Raw genomic sequence first — 20,957 nt, forward strand, 5'->3', positions numbered from 1 at the left:
GGAAGCACGACAAAGAGCTGTCTTTACTATGTGTATGCATTTTAGTCAGTCTGTTCAGTGTCTTACCTCAAACGTCTTGACGATTTTGGCGAAAGCCGGGTTTTTCCTGCAGCTCTCCTCGAGCAAAGACATGCTGCGGTCGTACTCGGAGATGTAGGTGTCAAACGCGCTGAAGTTGTCCCGACGTGACAAGATCACATCTGCAACTTTTGGACTCTCCTCCCTTCACAGTGGATAAAATCAGCGATTAAGTGCATGCTCTTTAATCACTCCAAGTCATTTTCTTGTTAAAGAAAGAGTCCCACACAAACATCCAAAGTCTGTCAGCTGAGCTCCAACTCGACATGAACTTTATTCCAGCAACGCTTCAGTTACTCAAGCCACACATTTCTCATCGGGATGTTTGAGAACCTTTAATGAGCAATTAATATATCCGTTGTAGTTGCAGCTTAAATTTAGTGTATCAACATGAGCCCATCATCGCTCTTTCCATCTTGGCTAAAGAAATTAATGCAGTTTTTTTTTCCAGAAATCAGGATGCAGCAGACCGTAGAAGAGCATAGATCTATGCTTAGCAGCAGGTAACAGGTGCTACCTTTGGTTGAGGAAGAACCCCTCTGTAATGAAACGATTATAACTGGCCTTTTAGAGTGGTGTTTTTTTAATTTTTTTTATTTTTTGCCTGTCCCATTTGGTTCTTTAGCCATCAGAATTGTTGTCTGAAGACCAACAAGGATACCCAATGGATTTATTTTGCCAAATGGATCATCGTGGCATTGCCGTATTGGTCCATTTGATCGACCTTTGTTTTTATTATTTCTTTTATTTTATTTTCAGTTGTTACAGACGGGACAGACATGAGTGAGAGATAGGAAAGGGAGAAAGAAAGAGGAAGGAAAGGAAAAACAGAAGGGGAGAGGGACAGTGAGAAAGGGGGGGGGGGAATCTCCTGGATCACCTGTTGAGAGAAAAAGAATAGAAAACAAGCAAAAAAAACCCAAAGCAACATACTAAACACAACACCATCGCATTAATCTAGCTAAGTGTAAACAGCAGTAAATACTAAATATTCAATGTTGTTGTGCAGCACGCAGGACAGACAGCGCACAATGTGCTTTGAAGTAGCAGCCAAGAAAGGTGTAATTTAAGTCTACGAACAGTGAACACGCGTGTGCACACCTATGTGGATCAGCGCGCTTGTATTCAAATGGTTTCCACATGTAATGGTCTGCAAGAGGATGTAGAGAGCCATAGCCCTGTCCCCCAGGGCATGAAGCAGGCATGGAGGAGATCCAGGCTCCAGACATCCAGAGGCCCCAGAGTGCGAGAGCCCAAGGAGGCGTCACCCAGTAGCCACCGAGCAGAAGCTAGAGGGGGCTGCACCGGCGTGCCCGCCGGCTCTGCCGGCACCAGCTGTGCCAGAGTGAACCGAGCCGCAGGCCCAGAGGCCGGAGGCCTGAGTGGTGTTTGAATGTTTCAGAGTGATTATTAGAGTCTCAGTGGACAGTAAATTAACACGACTGTAAAAGTTTCTACAGTTTCTCTCTTCTTACCATTGACTAATACGCTCTTCCAGCTCAGTAAAGATGCTGCTGTGCAGGGTGTACACCTCAGGCAGCACTCCCAGTATTTCCCCCAGCCTCTGCTCCTCCAGCACTGGCTCTCCTTCCTCATCCACCGCCTCAGTCACTGCTGACCTAAAGTCCTGCATAAGAGAGGGAAAACAGGATTAGTGAGAAGAGCGTTTTTTAGTTGTTGTTCTTTTATTTAAGAAGACAAATGTATGGAGCAAAAGGGGGAAAAAGGTTCAAGGTTCAAGGTTCATTATTTGTCACATGCATAGTTATACAAGTATAACACACAGTGAAATGTAACCTGACACGCTCCTCGACATGTGCAAAAATTGTGTGTGTGTGTGTGTGGGGGGGGGGGGGGGGTAGAGGAAGAACATTATATATATATATATATATATACACATATAGTATATACATTGGATGAATGTGCAGTAGTAGCAGCAAGCAGGTGAATTCTGTACATTAATATGAATAGACATCTGACATCAGACTATTTTACAGAAATGGAGGAATTTGTCGAGAGGCTTGAAGAAGGAAGTAGGTGGTTGGGGGGAAGGGGTGTGAATAGGCAGGAGAAATGAAAGGTACAGAGGAATGAGGAACCAGGAGAAAAATGGAAGGAAGGTCAGATCCTCCTTAACATCCTTCCTGCTGCCCTCTCCTCGTATCATCTCATTACTTTGGTCTTTGTCCAGGCATTCAGGAAAAGTGGCCTTGCTTGCACAAGAGCTGTGATCCAGGTGCTGTTGCGTAATGACCTTACTTAATGATACACTCTTATTCTGTACATAGTTCATAGCTTTTAATTTCTAAGTGTACACTAATATACAGTGAATTAGGGTCCCTTAAATCCATTCGCTCACATAAATAATGTGCAATATGTAGTTATAGCTGCGGCGTCAGTGACTAAAAGGATGAATATGAGGAGTTATGGCAGGGAAAACCAAGATCAGAGGTAATTTATCTACTCAGCGAATAAGTAGGTGAGTCATTTGGAGCTGCCAACACTGGTTAAAAAATATCAGTTTCCTTCATAAGCAAAGCTTTGTGTGAAACTACTGTCTATAAAGGTGAGGTGAGTCTGTGAGGTAGAAGTGCATCAATTCCTGTTCTGGGTAAAGCGCAGCCATAAAACAAACAGAGATGTCCCACAGACCCGTCTGATAACGTGGTGACACCGGGCGCTTCGCTTCACGCCGTCCATCACACACAATCGATCTTGGTGCGAGTTAACATTCATCACTTCTCACACCTGCTTTTACGGTTCAGGTCAAATTCCTCTACACGCACACAAACACAGACACCCTCCCTCAGATCCATGGATGAATGAGCTTTAACCAGCTTTTTTTTTTGTTTGTTTTGTTGCCCATTAACTTGCAACCTTCTCTCAATTTTCCTCACGTAAAGCAGGTCAACAAGCACCACGTTAAGCACTCGGCTGAGCAGCCAGTCATGCTTGGTGATAATTCGGCACAGAGAATCTGTTCAGAGGTCAGCAGGTGATAAATGAGAAAAAAAATATAAAAATAATGATAATAATAATAAGCCCGGGCTTCATATGCTGAAGCAGTTATGGGGGAAAGTCATAGAAGAGGAGCACAGCCTCCCTTCCTATGTGGAGGCACGGTCCTGGAAATTCTTTGTGTTCTTGTTATTCCTTATCAAACAATGGAACAATAGCTCATGTGCCTCTCACTTTACGCTGCGCCTTGTTTTTTTCCCCAGACTGTGTGTTTGTACATGTTGTGCCGCTGGAGCGTTCCGCGGCTGGAATATCTCTGTTTCATTCTAATTATGAGATCAGCCTGCATAAAAACAGTGACTGATATCTCAAAAGACCACATTTCTGAAGTCTGAAGAATAACAACACCCCCATGCATTATGCAAATGCATGATTAAAAACCTGAAAAGCCTCAATGTCACCTCTGAAAGGTGTCAGAAAAGGTGGTGTGGTGACACTGAGGAGGAATGCGAGGTTACTCGGTGTCTATTAAATGGCAATTTCTGGTAACATAATAATAATTTACATAGAAGAAAAATGTTCATTAATTACTTGCTGAAACGTCTCATCGCTGATGCACTGATGTCCAGCATATGTCTCTGCCTGCACTTTGCCACACATCCTGCTAATTAGTATGACTGAAGATCATGATGAGACTGCAGATATATGATAATGAGTTGGGCCCATTGCATAATATTTATATTAGTTGCTGTTTAATGGCATCAAATTAGCCATTACGCAAAGCTGCTACGGTGCACTCACGGCAGGCGTTCATAAATCATGGTGAAGGGCCACACATAAGAAATTCAGGTTATGACCTTATTCAAGGTTAGAAGGTACAGGCTGACTGATGGGCTTCCCCGGCTTCAATGACTCTGCCTGTCAGATTTGTACTGGCAACCATCACCTTAATAGCCACTTCTCCACACCGTGTTTTCACTTCTAATGCACGAGTTCTTTAAAAAAAAAAAGTGAATTAAATAAAAGTTGTCACTAAAGGTCATTTTAGGTGTCAAATATCCTTCTTTGTTTGTACCTCTGCGGGGATGTGCTCTTGTTATGACAGGCAGTGAGTGAGAAACGATGGGAAGAGGTGACAACAGTTGGCTGCGATGCGTGGCCGCCCTCTGGCTCATCACGGCTCACTTTCAAATCCTCTGTCCAACAATAACTTTACTTGTTCCTCTAATGAGAGGGAAATTCGCCACTGGATGACACAACACGGTCACGAGGAACTTGAGGTGCGCGCAAAATATAAAAAAGGACCCTCCTGCTTTGTTTTTTTGTTTTTTTTCGTGACCTTCGGGTGACAGATTGCCATTCGAGGGTGGGGATGTGCACGCACACAGTGTCAGATGAGTAAGGACGCAAGGACGGCATCATTAGGAACGCTGCATCATCTTACAACTGACCACGCCAGAGTACTACATGTCAACTTTGTCAGAACCAGGAAGTAGATCTTGCTGCAACAACACTGATAAACCTGAACGGACCCATACAAAGGTGGAGGGGGGTGAGGGAGTGAGAAAAAGGAGACAGAGACTGGGGAGCAGACACACAGGATATGATGTTATCAAGACAGTTTAATAGGCCTTCAAGCAGGAGAGATTTTAAGCCTGTTTGACACTTTTGTGGCGTGTGCTGGTGAATGTCCTCTTACCTCCTGAAGGTGCTTCAGGCCGCTGATGTGTCTGAAAACAAGAAGAGAAGAGGAGCATTAGATCTAATTAAACTGTGGGGAGGAATTTACAACCTTCTACACAACTAAGTTCTTTTTTTTCCATGGGACTCATTTAATTATTTAAATTATGCATGATGGAAAAACTACATCAGTGGAATGGTTAAGTGGGCAGCAGGGCAGGAGCGAGACTGGTGAAAGACACTTGTGTAATTGGCTGTCAGTTACTCTGCATGCAGCTTGATGAACGAGGGAGAAGAAGGCGGGGATGCAGTTGGATGGAAATGGAGAGCAAAACGGGGGGCGGGGGCATAAAAATAACAATATTGTATTAAAAAATAAATTAGATGTCGATAGAGGACGATGCTTGTGATGACGTGGAAGAGATGTGGCTCAAATTGGAGGAATCCACAAGTGCGGGCAACTCACAGTCTCTCTGAGTCGACGAGCTCTTTGGCGATGTAGAACGCTCGGGATCGGCCATCAATCTGCGTGACAGGGAGGGAGAACGGCGGGAGACGAATGAACACGGTGCATGTTTAAAGGCTCTCTGTGGACACTTACTGCTCTCGAACGCTAATGCGCAGCCAAGCCACGCGGCAGACGAGGAGCCCGACAAAAACTCAGATCCACTTTTTTGTAGATTCTTGCTGTCAAAATAAGACTGATTATTTCATTACGCTGCAGCGCAGACGTGAAGGTTTCCTGAAAATACGTAACTTTTAAATTGAGATGCATTATGTATGAGAGCCTGTGTGTGTGTGTGTGTGTGTGTGTGTGTGTGTGTGTGTGTGTGTGTGTGTGGTGACAACAGTGCTGCCCATTGATTTAGAAGCTAATCAAAGGGCTACAAAACATCCGAGCCAAAGCATAACACCGGAGCCTTTTAGGGATTTACCGGTACAGCTCCTGTGCTTGTCGGCCTTATTTTTGTTCCTATGTGCTGCATTTCACAAATACTGCATTAAAGTCACACGATCCTCATTTCCTTGAAATAAAACCAAAACAAAATGCAATTAAATGAATCTGTTCCTGGGGCCAACAACTAAAACCTCACTTTTTTCCTCGTTGCATTCTCTTCTCATTTATTGTGGCTTTTCTTTGAAGAAAGGGAGAACAAGGAAATGAATGTCACATAACGAGAGCAGGGGGCTGATGCAATTGTGATAGCAGCAGGATGGGTGGGGTCCATCTTTGAGCTACTGTAAAATGTCTGTTTTCTACTATACAGAAATTGTTTACCCCTCATTTTTCGTTTTTACTTTTGTCAAAGGTCTGATAATTCAAATCTAGCACTGTCAACAAAATAAAGCAGGACTTCAGCTTTTCATCTAGAGCTACTAAACCAATTAGCAGGTCATGGGGCTAAATAAACCACTTTCTCTCTCGCTTTCACTCGTTTTCACATCCCACCACCACTCACCTGTCGTTCATAACCCTGCTCTACTGCCCCCTCTTCCTCCTCAGAGGTACGCCCGTGGTCCTCATCCGCTGACAGCCCAGCAGAGACGGGGTTCATTGGGAAAGGCTCTGTGTAGGCACTGCCAGGGGGAGAAAAAAGTATGAAAGCAGCAAGACAGCACTGGTAATGAAATATGACATATGAATTATCTAGTTTGATGAGAGGCTTTATCATAAAAGCAAATCTTAACCAGGAAGATGCTGAATATATTCAACTGGGATTTCAAGGTAGCACAGAGGACGCATTTAGCACATTTACTGTAAAAAGCCACCGTATTCTAATGGGGCTTCCTTTAAAACACTAAGGATTACTGCAAACTCCCTGTAATTGTGGGTTTTGCTTTTTCCTGTGTGCATCTCTAAGCATTTCTGTCCTCATATGGAGCCCTCCAGAGGGATACTGTAATCCCTTTCCTGATTTGTGCTCTTCACAGATGGCACGTTTGTGTATGTGCGCCGGTAATCCTTTAGTGAGCTTCTACACCTGAGAGGGGCACGTTGTAGGTCACTTCACATTTAATCCCTTTAAATGCAATCTGTGCTAATTATTAATGCCCTCTGGCCCATTAAGACCCATTCAGTATCCTAACAGTCACACTGTCAGTAAGATACCTGAGTAACAGTTACTGGCAGAGCAGCAGTATGACATGTATAGGACAGGTATAATAGGTGCTGGGAGCACTGCCTGTGCTCTAATGAAACACACATTACTACACTTTAAATTCTAACTCATGTTAGTGAGCTCTACTTAATATTAAATAAAAAGCACCTCAATATACATGAGTTTAAGTGACTAGAAAATAAATCAGTTCACAAAATATACTCTCACACTATTAGTAGAGCCAAGATCTCATTTTTGTCACAGTCACTGAGCCTCATACATGACTACAAGAACACAGCTTTAATTAGCATTAAAAAAATGACCCTGAATGTGAACACTCGCTGGCACTCACTAATAGCTACAGGAGTCTCAGTCATGGTGGCCTAAACAAACCTCAGTGCTGTTCTTGGCAGACACTGGAAATCACATTACATTACTCAACAATTACAGCATAGCAAAGTTCAGAATTTTAACCCAGGAGTAAAAACTGATCATATTGATCAGTTTTTACTCCTGGTAATGACTCAAGGTGGAATATAAGTAAGAGCTGTTTTGCATTTAGGTTGTATTTTATTATTTTAACCATTATGCTGAAAAAAAAATCATAACTGGGATAAAGTTTACCTTCAGAACTTTGTGACAGAAGCTTAGCACTGGTAAACATCTTCAAATATTTTCATTTCTTAGACCTAAAAGTTTAAAAATGGTGTGTCTGAACATTTCTCACACCACAACCTTTTTGCTCTTTATTACCTCACTTGACCTCAGAGTAAAAGTGGGATGGCAACCTCCTTGTGACTAGGAAAAATTGGTGGTTGCCTGGTGATCACATTGAATTATTTTGTTGTTTGAGATAAATGAAAGCAGTTACAAGGACCAACTGCTGACCCAGAGGTTGAGGCATGGTGAACCTCTGGGTGTAATCACAAGGCGACTGCACTGGTTGCCTGGTTGAGTGAGTATTCAGTCAGTTTAAATCAAACTCTGGTTTAGTTTCCTCGTTGGTGCAGTCTGTTTGTGCAGATGTGAACACGGTAGTCGCACTTGGGTGCGGAACGAAACAATGGCACTGAGACCCTTTGGTGGAGGTGGTCTTGGTGCGGTTCTAAACGAACTCCAGAGCGCTTTGTTTAAGATGTGAACATGATCGGACCTTCAGTCGAACCAACTACCAGGTATGCGCTGCAAGCATAGCTAAAAAACTTCCCATAGCCATGAATACTTTGTATTCTGGGATGCAGCAAGGCACTATAGGTGTGCACAGGTCTGTACAGGATAGCAACTATGTATGAAATGAAAAGACTACTGGGACCAGAGTAAATGAACTACAGGTGTGCAAACTTGCCTCTTTACACTGGAGGACTCGATTCCACTGGTTGCCAACTGCTTGTATTCTGGTTATATTCCCATGTAAGAACAAGATTGCTGAGTTGCTGTTAAATCGCTGTTGTGAAGCAACTACATCACTATCTGTGGAGGAAGTTTCACATCTATCTATTTTCTGTCTTATTGCCATTTTAATGCTGTCTTGGTGCACCAATGTTGCTTCAAGACAGTAGCTGACTGGGAGGGATCGCAGACCTGCCTCCTGTCACATCAGCCACAAAGCTCTGGAGACAAACGTCTCCCCCTAGCATTGTGTGATTGGCCACATTTACCTAACCTGACTAGATACACTGTGAAGCACGCAGTTCAAAATACTGCTGTGAGCTGGAAAAACACGCACTTTAATCTAACTATCAAGTAATATTTAATCTGTGACTCTTAAATGACATTGAGTGTGAATCATCGTCTGACCCTGTGTGACCTTGAATTGGACCTGTTGGAGAAAATGTAAATGACCTGATCTTTCCTTGTACCTTTTCCTCATTACTTGCATTTGCTGCTGTGTGTAATGCTTTTGTTTGGTCTGCTGTTTGTTCTTGGTGTGGCATGCCATTTACACGGCCTGCTGCCAATCCTCCCACAGACCTGAGGTTCATTAGTCTGCAATATTTCTAGCCAGGCTGTTCCCTCCAGTCTCTGCCACACTTATGTGCTACTAAAGTTAAGTCCAAGTAGACATTCACAAGTGTTAATAGTTATTGCTAGCTGACCTTGTGTCTCTGTGCATCCGGTTCTTGACCTCTCTGTTTGTCTGCCTGCCTCACTCAGGTCTCCACTCACACTACTGTTTTCTTCACCCCACCAAATTCAAGCATGATCCTCCTTCAGTGACACAGTGAAGGAGGAATGCATGTGAGATAGATTCTCACATGCATTCCTTTAATCAGTGTTTTTATTGATGCCTCAAACAGCCCTCAGCGCAAACTGAGAGTAGACCAAAGGTTAAAAGAGGTATCCCCCTGGACTTTAACTCCGTTCACTTACACATACTCAGTCACTCACACACACACGTGCACACACAGACACCAATTGACCTCACTGGTTTGGCTGGTGAAAGCACCTCCAGCCTGGTGACCTTAGAGAAGACAGGTCAGCCTGGATTGCGTGGGTGATGCTGTGAACAAAGAGAAACGGTGGGGGAATGGATAGCTCCTAAGCTCAAAGTGAGATCAATTACTTCAAACATCCAAGACAAACTCTCACCTTCACCTTTTCACCTTCAACCTTGAACGGCAGAACAATCTTTGTAAACAAACCCTCTGTGTGCGTTATGGATACTTTACACTGGCCAAGAGCCGTTTCCCAAACAAGAAAATGTGAAAGGCACACACACACACACACACACACACACACACACACACACAGGCTCTCATACATAATGCATCTCAATTTAAAAGTTACGTATTTTCAGGAAACCTTCACGTCTGCGCTGCAGCGTAATGAAATAATCAGTCTTATTTTGACAGCAAAAAAGTGGATCTGAGTTTTTGTCGGGCTCCTCGTCTGCCGCGTGGCTTGGCTGCGCATTAGCGTTCGAGAGCAGTAAGTGTCCACAGAGAGCCTTTAAACATGCACCGTGTTCATTCGTCTCCCGCCGTTCTCCCTCCCTGTCACGCAGATTGATGGCCGATCCCGAGCGTTCTACATCGCCAAAGAGCTCGTCGACTCAGAGAGACTGTGAGTTGCCCGCACTTGTGGATTCCTCCAATTTGAGCCACATCTCTTCCACGTCATCACAAGCATCGTCCTCTATCGACATCTAATTTATTTTTTAATACAATATTGTTATTTTTAACACTTTAAAAACAGCCCATTTTGCCCTATTTTTACTCTAAAGAGTGGCATGCCAAATTTAAACTTCAACCAACTAAATACATAAATGCCATTACCATATTTAAACCAGCAAATATGAGTTTTGTAATATACTAATTCATTAGGCCTTTCACAAGACCATTAAGGCAATGCTATTACGCCAGCCGACTGCAATGTCCCCTGTTAATGCGACAAAGTTAAATCTACTGTGTCAAATTCCGAGGAAGACACAATGGCTCTCTGCTAAACGGCCGATATTCCACCAATCTGCTGCGAATTTGGCGATGCTTGTAATATGTAATTCAATTGAGCTAAACGCTGAGTGTTAAAGTATATATTTGGACCAATGAGACAGGCCTTTTCCCTCTCCTAATGGCACTATTACAAGAAATAGGACCAAAGGAAAAGCTTCATTAGCTTGCTAACTATTGAAGACTGGGATACTAATGGGAGGATTAAGAATGTGGGAGCAGTGCTAAATAGCTGTTTTTCTGTTTTTAGAGAGGACGATTACATATAGCCTGTGGCTGTTGTGTAGCTGAAACTGTGAGAAGAACACTTGCTGTATTGCTGCTGTCTTCCCTGTGATGTGATCAATAGGTTGAGGTTATTAATATTTCCACATCGTAATTGGTTGCAATTCCTTCCATCCGTATATAGAACAGCATTATAACTCCTGTTCACTTCTGGTTGATTCATCCTTAATGCTGCTATACTTTGGGCCAAGATGCCGAGAGTCTGGGGATGGTCTTGATAAACTGGAACAACAATAACATCGGACCTGACATTCCTGACTGCACCACACCTCGTTCTGCTATTCAAGGGAAAGTCTGCGAGCCTCCACCCCACCTCGGTGACCCCCTTCTTCCCACTTCGTTCTATCTGTCCTCCCCTCTCTCCACCTTGCTGCCTCCCACCAGAGCCCAGCCCTCGTCCTGCATTTCCTGTAAACAGGCTGGTGGGAAGCTCCTAGGCTGGACGCTTCCTCCCCGGGGATGACCTGGCAATGACCTCAGAGTGACTGGCACCAGGCCTGGCCAAACCAGTGACACACCCTGTCCACCACCTCGCTACACAGCCACCACCCAGTGCAACAATGTACTTAAGATGTCTCCCTCATCACTACTAACACTAACATAACAGTGGGTGGAGGAGCTGTTTCAGAGGCCATGCCAAGGCTTTGTCATCACTCTGAGGAGGTTCACGTTGAACCGTTTGAAGTGAAAATGATGCCAAAAGATAAACCACAGATGCATGTGTCACTGAGCTCAGCACAGTGGAAACCTTTTACTGTGTGCATAGTGTGGGCAACATATTTGCATTATTACTGTAAACCTACCTGGAAGTGCTTCGAGGTACCTGAAGGGACACTTTATGCTTCGTAATTTGAGCACAGTCCTAAATCCTGGACTTTCCTTGCTAAAATGGTTGTTTGCCAGCTCTCATTTGTTACTGCAAGGGCTACTTGGCAAACATTATTCTGCTGAGGCTGCACACTCAGCATGAGACTCATCTTTGATAAAGCACACAGAGCTGTAACTTAGTATGCGTGCACATATGCATATACACACCACTTACAAACAAACATCTTGTATAGGGCTTGGAATAAATCATTAGTGCACCTTTTCCTTATCCATTGTACACTATGGTAGCTTGCTAATGAACATGTCTCTTTGCTTTGCCTGAATGCCTGTGTTAAAGTAGCGTCTGAATGCTGCTGGACATTAATCACATGCGTGGAAACAAGCCAAGCCTGTAAGTTCTCCTTAAAATGCATGTCTGCGACTGCAGGCATGGTCCTTTTGTGTGCACTGCTCTGGGGCCACTTGGCCATTTTCCTCACCACAAAAACACACTTTTTCCTCTGTGGGTCTACAACCACATTGACTGTTGAATCTTTCCTCAATAAATCACTGCCTCCGTCGGCTTGGTGGCCTGGGACAGTGGCAAGTGTCAAGATTTGAAAAGAGTTTTGGGCAAGATGTACACATACACGCAGACAAAAGCACCTACACCAACTATACAGGACTTTATTACTGTGGGCAGTAAAACATAGGTACACACATGCGGTATATACACTCTGACATGTATGGATACACTAAAGAGTGACCCTGGCAATAGATGCCTCTCCAGGGGAACGAAGAATAGGCAAGGTGACTGGACAGATAGGCTTTTTGCATCCTTGTGAGCGCTGTGAGACCTCTGGCACACAATGAGCCACATTGATAGCATCATCAGGAGACAAAAAGCCACGGGAAAGGGCTTGAAACGCAAATGATTTAAAATTATGTTGAAATATGTATATAAATATGTATGTTGGTATGGGGAAAATGAACAGCTGCATACCTGGAGAAGAAGCTTTGTGTGGCTAAGTGTTACGAAGGACAAAATTTGCTAATAAACCCATAAAACAAACTGTAGATTTGATCATTAAATAAAAAAACAAAACAAAGGACACCAGAAATAAGGGCAAATTAAGGAGGAAGCATTCTGTCCCAGGATCATCTTAAACATTTCACAGAGCTCTTGGTAATGACCCATCTCTTTGACCACACAGAAGTCATCAAACACGACTCTTTTATTAAGACTGGGGAAACACTGAGGCCTGCAGTGGCTGAAGCTGTGCCACAGGCTGGGGTAATTTGGCCCAGTCTGATCTCGGTGATTCCTCACTCTATCACGCACTGCAGTAAACCCTGCTGCCCCTCAAGGGTCCAATGAAAGAGGAGCACTCAGGAGAGAGCTACTTTAATAAAAGCCCTCCTGAACTTAACTATCAGTGTCAGGTACAGGAGAGCAATTATACCACAACTGTTCTCGCTCTCTTTTTCCTGTTCCTACTGCCCCCACCCACCACCTCACTTGATCGCTATTCTCTTTGTTTTCTTACTGATCAGCTCCTTTTAGTCACACCTCCCCTCCCCTCACGCTCTCACACTTTCTTTAGTGTTCGCCACTTCTTACATGTGAAAAAAAACCTCCTCTCAATTTTTGCACTTTTAATTGCATCCATAATGACTTTCTCTAATGTGTGTAACCTGCACTCTGCCAGCTACGCAATTGCCATTACCTGTTCTATCTGCTCAGACTTGCAGAAGAAGCAGCACCACCACCAGATGTGACCTCTAAATCCACCAAATGGAAAATCAGGAGTAAGCTCTCCCATAAGCATTGTCTTTCTTCCCAAAGCCAGTGATGCCTGACATAGCAGGCTGCTCATCTCTCACACACAATGTCTGTCAGCTGTTCTAGGGTTAAGCCTGGACTCTTGCGTGTATTGCGCTGCCCCTAACAACTCAAGCTTTACTCACTTTAAAACTGATTCCAGTGACAGATGCGCTCTCTTGTTCTGCAGACTGCAAAATGAACAGGCAGAATAAGCTTTGTTTCTAGACTGGCTGTTAGTAGTTTTTTGTAGTGTATTAAGGCCAGTGCACTCCAATTCATAGCATATGGAGATTTTCTTTAGCCTAGATGTTGGGATGCAGCTTTAGCCCCAGTGCAGTACAGAAAGATGTGATATCCTTTGTGGTGCTCACAGCCATAAAAAAAACGCTGATAGTTGTTTGTATTGGTCTATATCTGGGATTCTAAAGATACACCCACCAGGCAGGTAGCGGTCCTCGGTAAAATACACTAAGGTACATTTCATTTATCGTTATTGGCAGAAAATGACAAAGGAAGCTTTTTGATTGAATTTCTTTAAGCCTCGTTCAGCCATCAGATTAAACATTTCCAGTGTACACAAATAAAGCTGGGGTCATGACAACTCTAAAATGGTTAAAAACCTATAAATCAGCAAATACCAACAGAGGAACCAGATCTGACCAAATACGTTTCATATAATAACCAAATATTTTTAATGTTTGAATTTTTCTGGCTGTATAAACTAGGCACTCAGTTACCGAACCTTTAATAACTTTGGTCTATATTGTGTAGCACTTGCGTGTTCATCTTTGTATGACTGTATGCATTTAATGCATTTAATAAGATGCCACTATAGATGGTAGGGTGTGAGGTAACATCTCTTTTAGAGCTCAGATGAAACAAGCTTTTCAAAATCTTGGTTTTGAAACTAAATCATTTGAAGAGCAGCTGGATTTTTAATCTTACCTTTCATTGTCCGATTTCGATGGCTGGGGTTTGCTGTCAATCCCAGGGAAACTGTTCATATCCACATAGCCATCATTCTCATTGCAGGGGACTGTTGAACGGTTTGGATCCTCAAAAAACTCAGTAACAGTGTGGGATCTAGTGGGTCTGCCTGGGATCTGGATGTTCTCATAGTCTGAGCTCATGGCTGGGATGTTTTCGTAGTCTGAGGTATCTGCACTGGGGAACGAGATAGAGCGGGGTTTGGTCAAAGGCAGCGGCATGGCAGAGCGGCGAGAGCGCTCCTCGAAGGACTCCACTCTAGAGACGCTCCTGCCATAAGCTTTGGGGTCTCCTTTCCTCCTGTGCTGGTCTTTATAAAGGAGAAAGGTGGATGGGAGGTCTGAAGGACGCTGCTGAGGTTTCACCATGCGGGACTGGGGCTGAGGAGAGCTCCCAGTGCTTCTGCGATCAAGCTCGATGACTCTCACTGGACCGTGGTGGCTTGACTCAGAGGAAGAACGCGAAGAGCGGACACTTCCATCACTGAATCCCTTTGAATCTGTCTTTTTCTTGAACTTCAGAGCTAAAAAGCGCTTAAAGGAGGACTTCTTCTTCTTAGGTAGGTCACTGGGTTCGTGTTGGATGAGGAGGGATGGGGAACTCTTGGTAACTGGTCTTTTAGTGATGTAAGCCAGCTCAAATGGTGGAGGGATGTCCACTAGAGAAGTTGGTGTGGAAACACCACTGGAGGACTGATGGCTACGCTGGGAGAAACTTCCAGAAGAAGTTATCATACATGGAAGGGAAAGGGTGTCATCCTTTCTCTTCATCCTGATTTCATCTTTCAATGATTGACCCATCTCAAGTGGGCTGCTCAAGGACACGTCTGGGCCATCTGCAGACCGTGAGTATAACAAGAAGCGGCGAGACTTCATAGATGGAATCACACAGTTTATACCTGCTTGCTGGGGGTGGCTGGTAGACTCACTGTACTTGTCCAAGGACACCGTGTAGTAGTCATGGGTCTGGTATTCCGTCCCTGTCTCCTCTGGTACCGTTTCCGGGACATAACCAGGAACTTTCCCAGAATAGGATCGTGATCGAGTGACTATTGTCTTTCGATCAAGTGTCACAAAATTCTCCCCTTCTGAGTCAAACCCTGCCTCTTCATAAATATGCTCTTCACTATCGGAGTCTGTGTCTTCATAATAAGGCACAATATGGCAGTCCAGTTCCTCTATGTCTTCTTCAAAGGCCTCGGTCGTGTGGGCAAACACCACCCTGTTGGTTAGCTCTGGGGTTCGGCCCAGGTCTAGGTCAGCTGGCACTGTGATATTACACAACCTGAGCCGAGGCTGGCAGCTTTTTCTTTGGCTGCGCAGAGCCTGCTCTCTTTTGGCGTTTCTTTCTTTTGCACTTTTTACTCGGAAATGCTTCTTTTCCTCTGCTTCCTCTTCATCGTCATCACCTATCTCGATGTAATCCTCTGATGAGACACACTCTACCTGCTCAAGGTCATCGTCTTTAGGGCAGAGTGAATCATCAATGTTTGCATACTCATCTGCTGACTCGCTGTCCTTTGTCTTTTCTGTGTGCTCGTTTGACTGTTCAGTGGCCTCATCGATGTGCCCCAGTTCTGAAAGTGCCTGCTTATCCTCCAACTTGTCCACATCATCTGATGACACATAGTAAGGTTCCTGGTTAGAAGCATAGCCTGTTGTGTGCTCTTCATCTGTGGTAGAAGGCTTCCCATCAGTATCATCCTGATTCCACTCAGGGTCAGCAGTGTCAGTCACATCTCCCGGAACAGCTTGTATGACAGAGTAAGGCCCAAACACATCCTCCGTGCTGGATGTGAATCGGAAACAGCCGGAAGGATCCTTGGTTGCCCGTTCTGGTTGCCAGACCTCGGTGTCCCCTGTTTCAGCTGGGTCGCATGACTCACATGTATCACTAGCATCGTCTGTGGGACCAATCACATCGTAGGGATATTCCTCAGTTACAGTTGGAAGCATGCTGAATCCAAAGGCAAACCCTCCACCTGTCAGTTCATTCTCATTTATAAGTGAGTCATGGTGCAGATGCTCGTCCCTTTCTTCACTGACTTCCTCCTTCGGTTCACTGTTGTTGAGTGACTGGGTTTGATCAGCATCTGATTCCTCTAAAGCTTCATCTGAGTGTTCTGCAGGCTCACAAAGTATTTCAGTCTTTTCAGTTAATCTCTTCTCCTCTACTTCTTCATCCTCCTCTCCTGCTTCTTCTTCTGTTTCAGTTTGAGAAGGTGCTGGTGTATTCTCATCATCATCAGTGCGACTGCCATCTTCAGGGGAGTTCAAGTCAGTGTCATCATTTTCATTCTCAGTAGTGTCAACAGTGGAAATATCATCTGCTTTGACTGTGTCATCAGAGCCGATGCTGTCTACATCACCGTTATTATCTAATATTTCTTCTTCATTTTCTGATTCCTTTTTAGTTTCTGTCTCTATTGTGTCCCCTTTGTCATTATCCCCTTCCTGTGCCTCACTTTTCTCCTCTTGGTCCTGATTCTCCATTTCATGGAGCTCTTCAGTCTCTCCATCAGAGTGAGCCACATCTCCATTACTGAGACTCTGCTGAGCACAGGGCTCCCCCTGTGGGTAAGGCTCATACAGGGGTCTGGGCTTGGGGGCAACAGGAGGTTTTGGACCTTGGACAGTGGGACAAGGTCTCGACATTAGCTTGGACTGCACTTTGATGGTGAGATGACTGCGGACCTTTGGTAGAGGGACTTGCAGTGGATTTTGAAAATCTGAAGAAAGTGAGAAAATTTAAAGAAATTAGTGACGCAAATAATATTTGCCATACTTTGCAAGCTTGCGCTGAGATAAAACATGTGGCTTCTGCTGCTGTGTACACTGCTAAGAGGAAACCTTGTACACTGTAGTAGTCAGTGACACGCAGAAAGCTGCAGGGGACACAATCAGCAGGAAAAATAACAGAGCCACAGGGTACTTAGAGAAGGAACAATAACATTTCCCATCTAGGAAATGACACATGCAGATTGGCCAGTTAAAGCAGGATTAGATAATGATGGGCTGATTACGGTGAAAACTTTTCAACTAAATTCATAAGAATTCTTCACACTGCCATATGTGTATTTAAACAATCTCATAAGATATGATTAAGGTGGTCATACCTATAATAACTTTATTTTTTTTACTATTAAAATGAAGTAGGTGTTAAATTGTGTTAATTCAGTGAAGAGCAATGCTTGTGAAATTTATAATTCTAATGAAACACACCCATACTTAACAAAGTGTGTATACACCCCTGGTCTCTTCCTGTTATTTAGTACCTGCCCTGACGCACATCCTATTAAACCCTGTGTGCACCCTGGTTATCTCTTAGTGTTCCCTCTCTCTCTCTGTGTGCCAGTGCACTCTCCGTCTCGTTTATAGCATATTCTTCCAACACTTTGACTTTTTTTCAGTAATGAAAAAAAAAAAAGAATTCCAGGTTCATTAATCAGGCCAGCCGAGACAACATGAAGGACTCCACGCAGGTTAGGGAAAGGACATTAACTACACCCCCCATCATTCCTCCATAAACCTCTTTAGGAGTACATATTTTCACAACACAAATGCACTTCCTTCTCGCCATTCTTCCCAAACACCCAGAAACACAAGCGCATATGTAAGCACACACAGTTTTTCTTTTCTTTTTTTCCTGAAAGAGTGTGTCAAAGAACAATAAAAGAGGAAGAGAAAAAAACAAGGATCCCATTCTGACAAAGCAACCGACTGCAAACAACAGGATATGGATTACGCAACAAGAATTCAATTAGAACAAATGCTTGAAAAACAAAGGAAGAGATAGACACTGGGACCTTGACAGTGCCAAACTCTCAGGATATGATTTCAGACTGAGTCCTTATTATGAATACCAACCATAAAAATCACACCGAACCAGCCTAAAATCTAAAGCGAGGAGGCTGTCATAAAGAAACTGATAATTACTGTTGAGATTCTGTTTGAAATTTTTCACTTAAACTGCACCCGGTTACTAACTTTCTTTCTTTTTTTCTTTCTTTCTTTCTTGAAGGCTAAACCTTTCAGGACAGGTGACCTTTTATCCAGAACAATTGGTTTGTGCACTTTCATAGAGATGGATTATAATCCTAATTCCAAATCTAATACTATAACAGGACATTTTTCCTAGTGGAGCCCTCCACTGGGAACTGGCCATAACGGGTCTGTGATTTAAACCACTCAAAAAGTGTTATAAACAGATAATTCACATGAAAAAAGATCAGTAGACGTGTGACCAAACTATCAAACTAACTAAAATGTAACGGACCAGATCATTTCCAGTCATACAATGAAAATCATCCTGTAACGTGCAAAGCAAGTAGGTGCAATATAACTCCAGGCACCATTAACCAGATTCACAGTTTAACACTCTTGCATTAACACACTTTTCATCATGTAAAACCAAAAGTTGCCTTTCTGGTGTGTTCACGCAAAAGCTTATGTATTTCACAACCAACCTGCGTTCATTCTTGGACATCATCATACACGGTAAGCGAAAGTTATCCTCATTTTTGCCCACACGCCGATCGTGCTTCTCCAAATGACGCGGAAACTTAATCCAAACGCATCGCCGGAGAATCAAGTTGTGGAGGAAGAGGAGCAGAACATGTCATCTTTATCTTCTCCAGTGGTGGTCGACTTGTGCAAGGTGCCTCTTCTCGCAGAATGAGCAGCTGAGCTTTGAGCTCGAGTGCTGATGCTACAGCGGACGCTGCTGTGTGGAAACGGGAGGTGCTTCCTGGCGCTTCCTGAGGCAGGATTACAGAGCGCAGCGCGGACTCGAAGCGCGATTCAGCCCCACTCAAAATGCACTGCACACCAATTTCTCTCAGCTACTGTGGAAGTTTTGGCACTGACGAATCAGTGTACTTCACCACACGAGTGGCCGTCCTTTGCTCCACATATGCGTGTAAATGTTGCCATACAGACCAGCAGGGTCAGATGGAGTTGAGAGAGATTTGTTCAGTAAATATGAAACTATAAGCCACAATTCATCTTCAGCACCGTATCGTCCCGATGGACATCTTTAAATCTGCAGCTACATTTTTATTGTTTTTTGCATGGAAAACAACATCTGTTCTTTGTGTGTGTGCGTGTGAGGTGTCTTTTCATTGACATGTAACTGATGACAGTTGGAAGATCCACAAAGTTAGATAAGCTGTTCAGCTGTGTCGCTGCATACTTGTCGTGCTTGGAGCATCACTGGGTTATCTAATCAGAAATGAAGCAGTTTTTCTCCAGTGTGTTTTGCTCATGGAGCATTTCCTGAACTAGAACAGTGCATAGAAAGGCTCCTAAAAGCAGTTTCCAAAAACAGTTTCTCTAGGACGCCAAAGCTTTTGCTATTGGCTGGGCTTCCTGGCCCGGCATCTGTGGCATGATTGAATGAATGCAACCCTTTAAAAACCTCTCTTCATAACAGGAAACTGCTCTCCCAGTTTCCTGCACAACAGGCACCACTTCCTTAGCAACAGATGGGAAAGGTTGGTAATGTTAACCCCTTAGGTAACCTCCAACAAAGATGATTGACTGGTGCTCTGCAGAGCACGATGGTTCGAGGAATAGAAAAACTTCAAACAGCTTAAAAGTGGGGCTTATGGTGGGATTCCAAGGACACCTTGTGCAACATGGGGGGACTGGGACCGTAGCCCACTTAGGGGTCTCTGATTTGACAGCTCCCAATGCTGGTTAAATGCCCACACTTAGAATAGGAGGAGCTCACCTCTTTCTTCCTGCTTTTCTACCCACTTGAAGGTCAAACAAAGCGGCATACCTCAGGGATTTCTACAGCGCAGTTGAAGTGGATAGTGATAGAGCAGAGAAGCACAATGAAAGAATCATCTAGTGTATCACCACAGGGCTCTGGTCTTCACTGCTGCGCTGGCGTACAGACCCATACATTATACACACTGGAAAATTCCCATTCCAGATGGTTTGGTGCAGAAGGGACCAGACTTTGCTGCAGGTGCAAAGAGAGTGTTCATGTCATAATGACTCCATGTTATCTTTGCTCTTCTGTGGGTCGTCTAATTAAGAAATATAAAATAAAATTACTGCTTGCTATTATACAATTCCTGAATTATTAACTGTATCACCATAGAGGATGTTAAATATGAGATTATTTCACTTGGAAATGTGACCGCAGCATTTGGTGCAGTAATTAAACTCTTTATTTGTGTATGATGCTGACTAATGTATTTTTCAATACGGTACAGCAAAACAATTTGATCACTGTGACTCAGTTGTTCCGCTGCCAATTGTTAGATTGTGAGGCTGTAAAAAAAACATAAATAAAACTATTGTGGTATGCTGAAGCCAAGTGGGTTTTTTTTTTGTCAGTAGTAGCACATTTATAGCTGCCGTAAAGCAACCTTTTGTTTTTCAATTGGATGACTAAAGATAGCTCCGGTCTGGTCTTTTGGCAGTGCCAATGTGCCACCCTCAAGAGTATTTTATTCACAATTGGTGCGCATGACCTTTTTTTTGTGTGCTTTCATTTGTGCAAAATGTGTTTTGCTTTTGCTGGGTGTGCAAATAGAACCTGTCAAGAGTATTGTGTCATGCTCTTGCAGAAAAGAATGGCTTCAGTAGTAAATATCTCCACCAGATGTGGCACAGACGGTCAAAACATGTTTTTGGATGGAGAACACAAATTTCCTGGACAGCCTGTGGCTGTGCACTGCGCTCTGTCACCCCACCTGGAACATGGCTTGACTGGAAGAGAGAAGGGGACAACAGTGATATTATTGAGAAAAACACGCTGTAGTAGCAGAAAAACAAA

The 20,957-nt window shown here is 43.7% G+C and overlaps 1 protein-coding gene across 2 annotated transcripts in view; it reads right to left on the reverse strand.

Moving 5' to 3' along the window:
• fgd5a (FYVE, RhoGEF and PH domain containing 5a) overlaps positions 1-18,878 on the reverse strand; it is a 32,417-nt gene extending 13,539 nt beyond the window's left edge. For both annotated transcript variants that reach the window (XM_085353067.1, XM_085353066.1), the window contains exons 1-7: positions 18,634-18,878; positions 14,127-16,896; positions 6,177-6,294; positions 5,183-5,241; positions 4,736-4,766; positions 1,554-1,705; positions 67-223 (exon numbers count right to left, since the gene is read on the reverse strand). In XM_085353067.1, coding sequence (XP_085209193.1) covers positions 67-223; positions 1,554-1,705; positions 4,736-4,766; positions 5,183-5,241; positions 6,177-6,294; positions 14,127-16,896; positions 18,634-18,643 — 3,297 coding nt within the window. In that variant the 5' untranslated portion in view covers positions 18,644-18,878. The remainder of the gene's footprint in view (positions 1-66; positions 224-1,553; positions 1,706-4,735; positions 4,767-5,182; positions 5,242-6,176; positions 6,295-14,126; positions 16,897-18,633) is intronic.
• Between the last annotated feature and the right edge of the window lie 2,079 nt (positions 18,879-20,957).

The sequence above is a fragment of the Diplotaxodon limnothrissa genome, linkage group LG5, assembly GCF_057381915.1.
Source record: "Diplotaxodon limnothrissa isolate DT_005_m linkage group LG5, D_limnothrissa_male_GT1.1, whole genome shotgun sequence".
Classification (NCBI taxonomy): Eukaryota; Metazoa; Chordata; class Actinopteri; order Cichliformes; family Cichlidae; genus Diplotaxodon; species Diplotaxodon limnothrissa.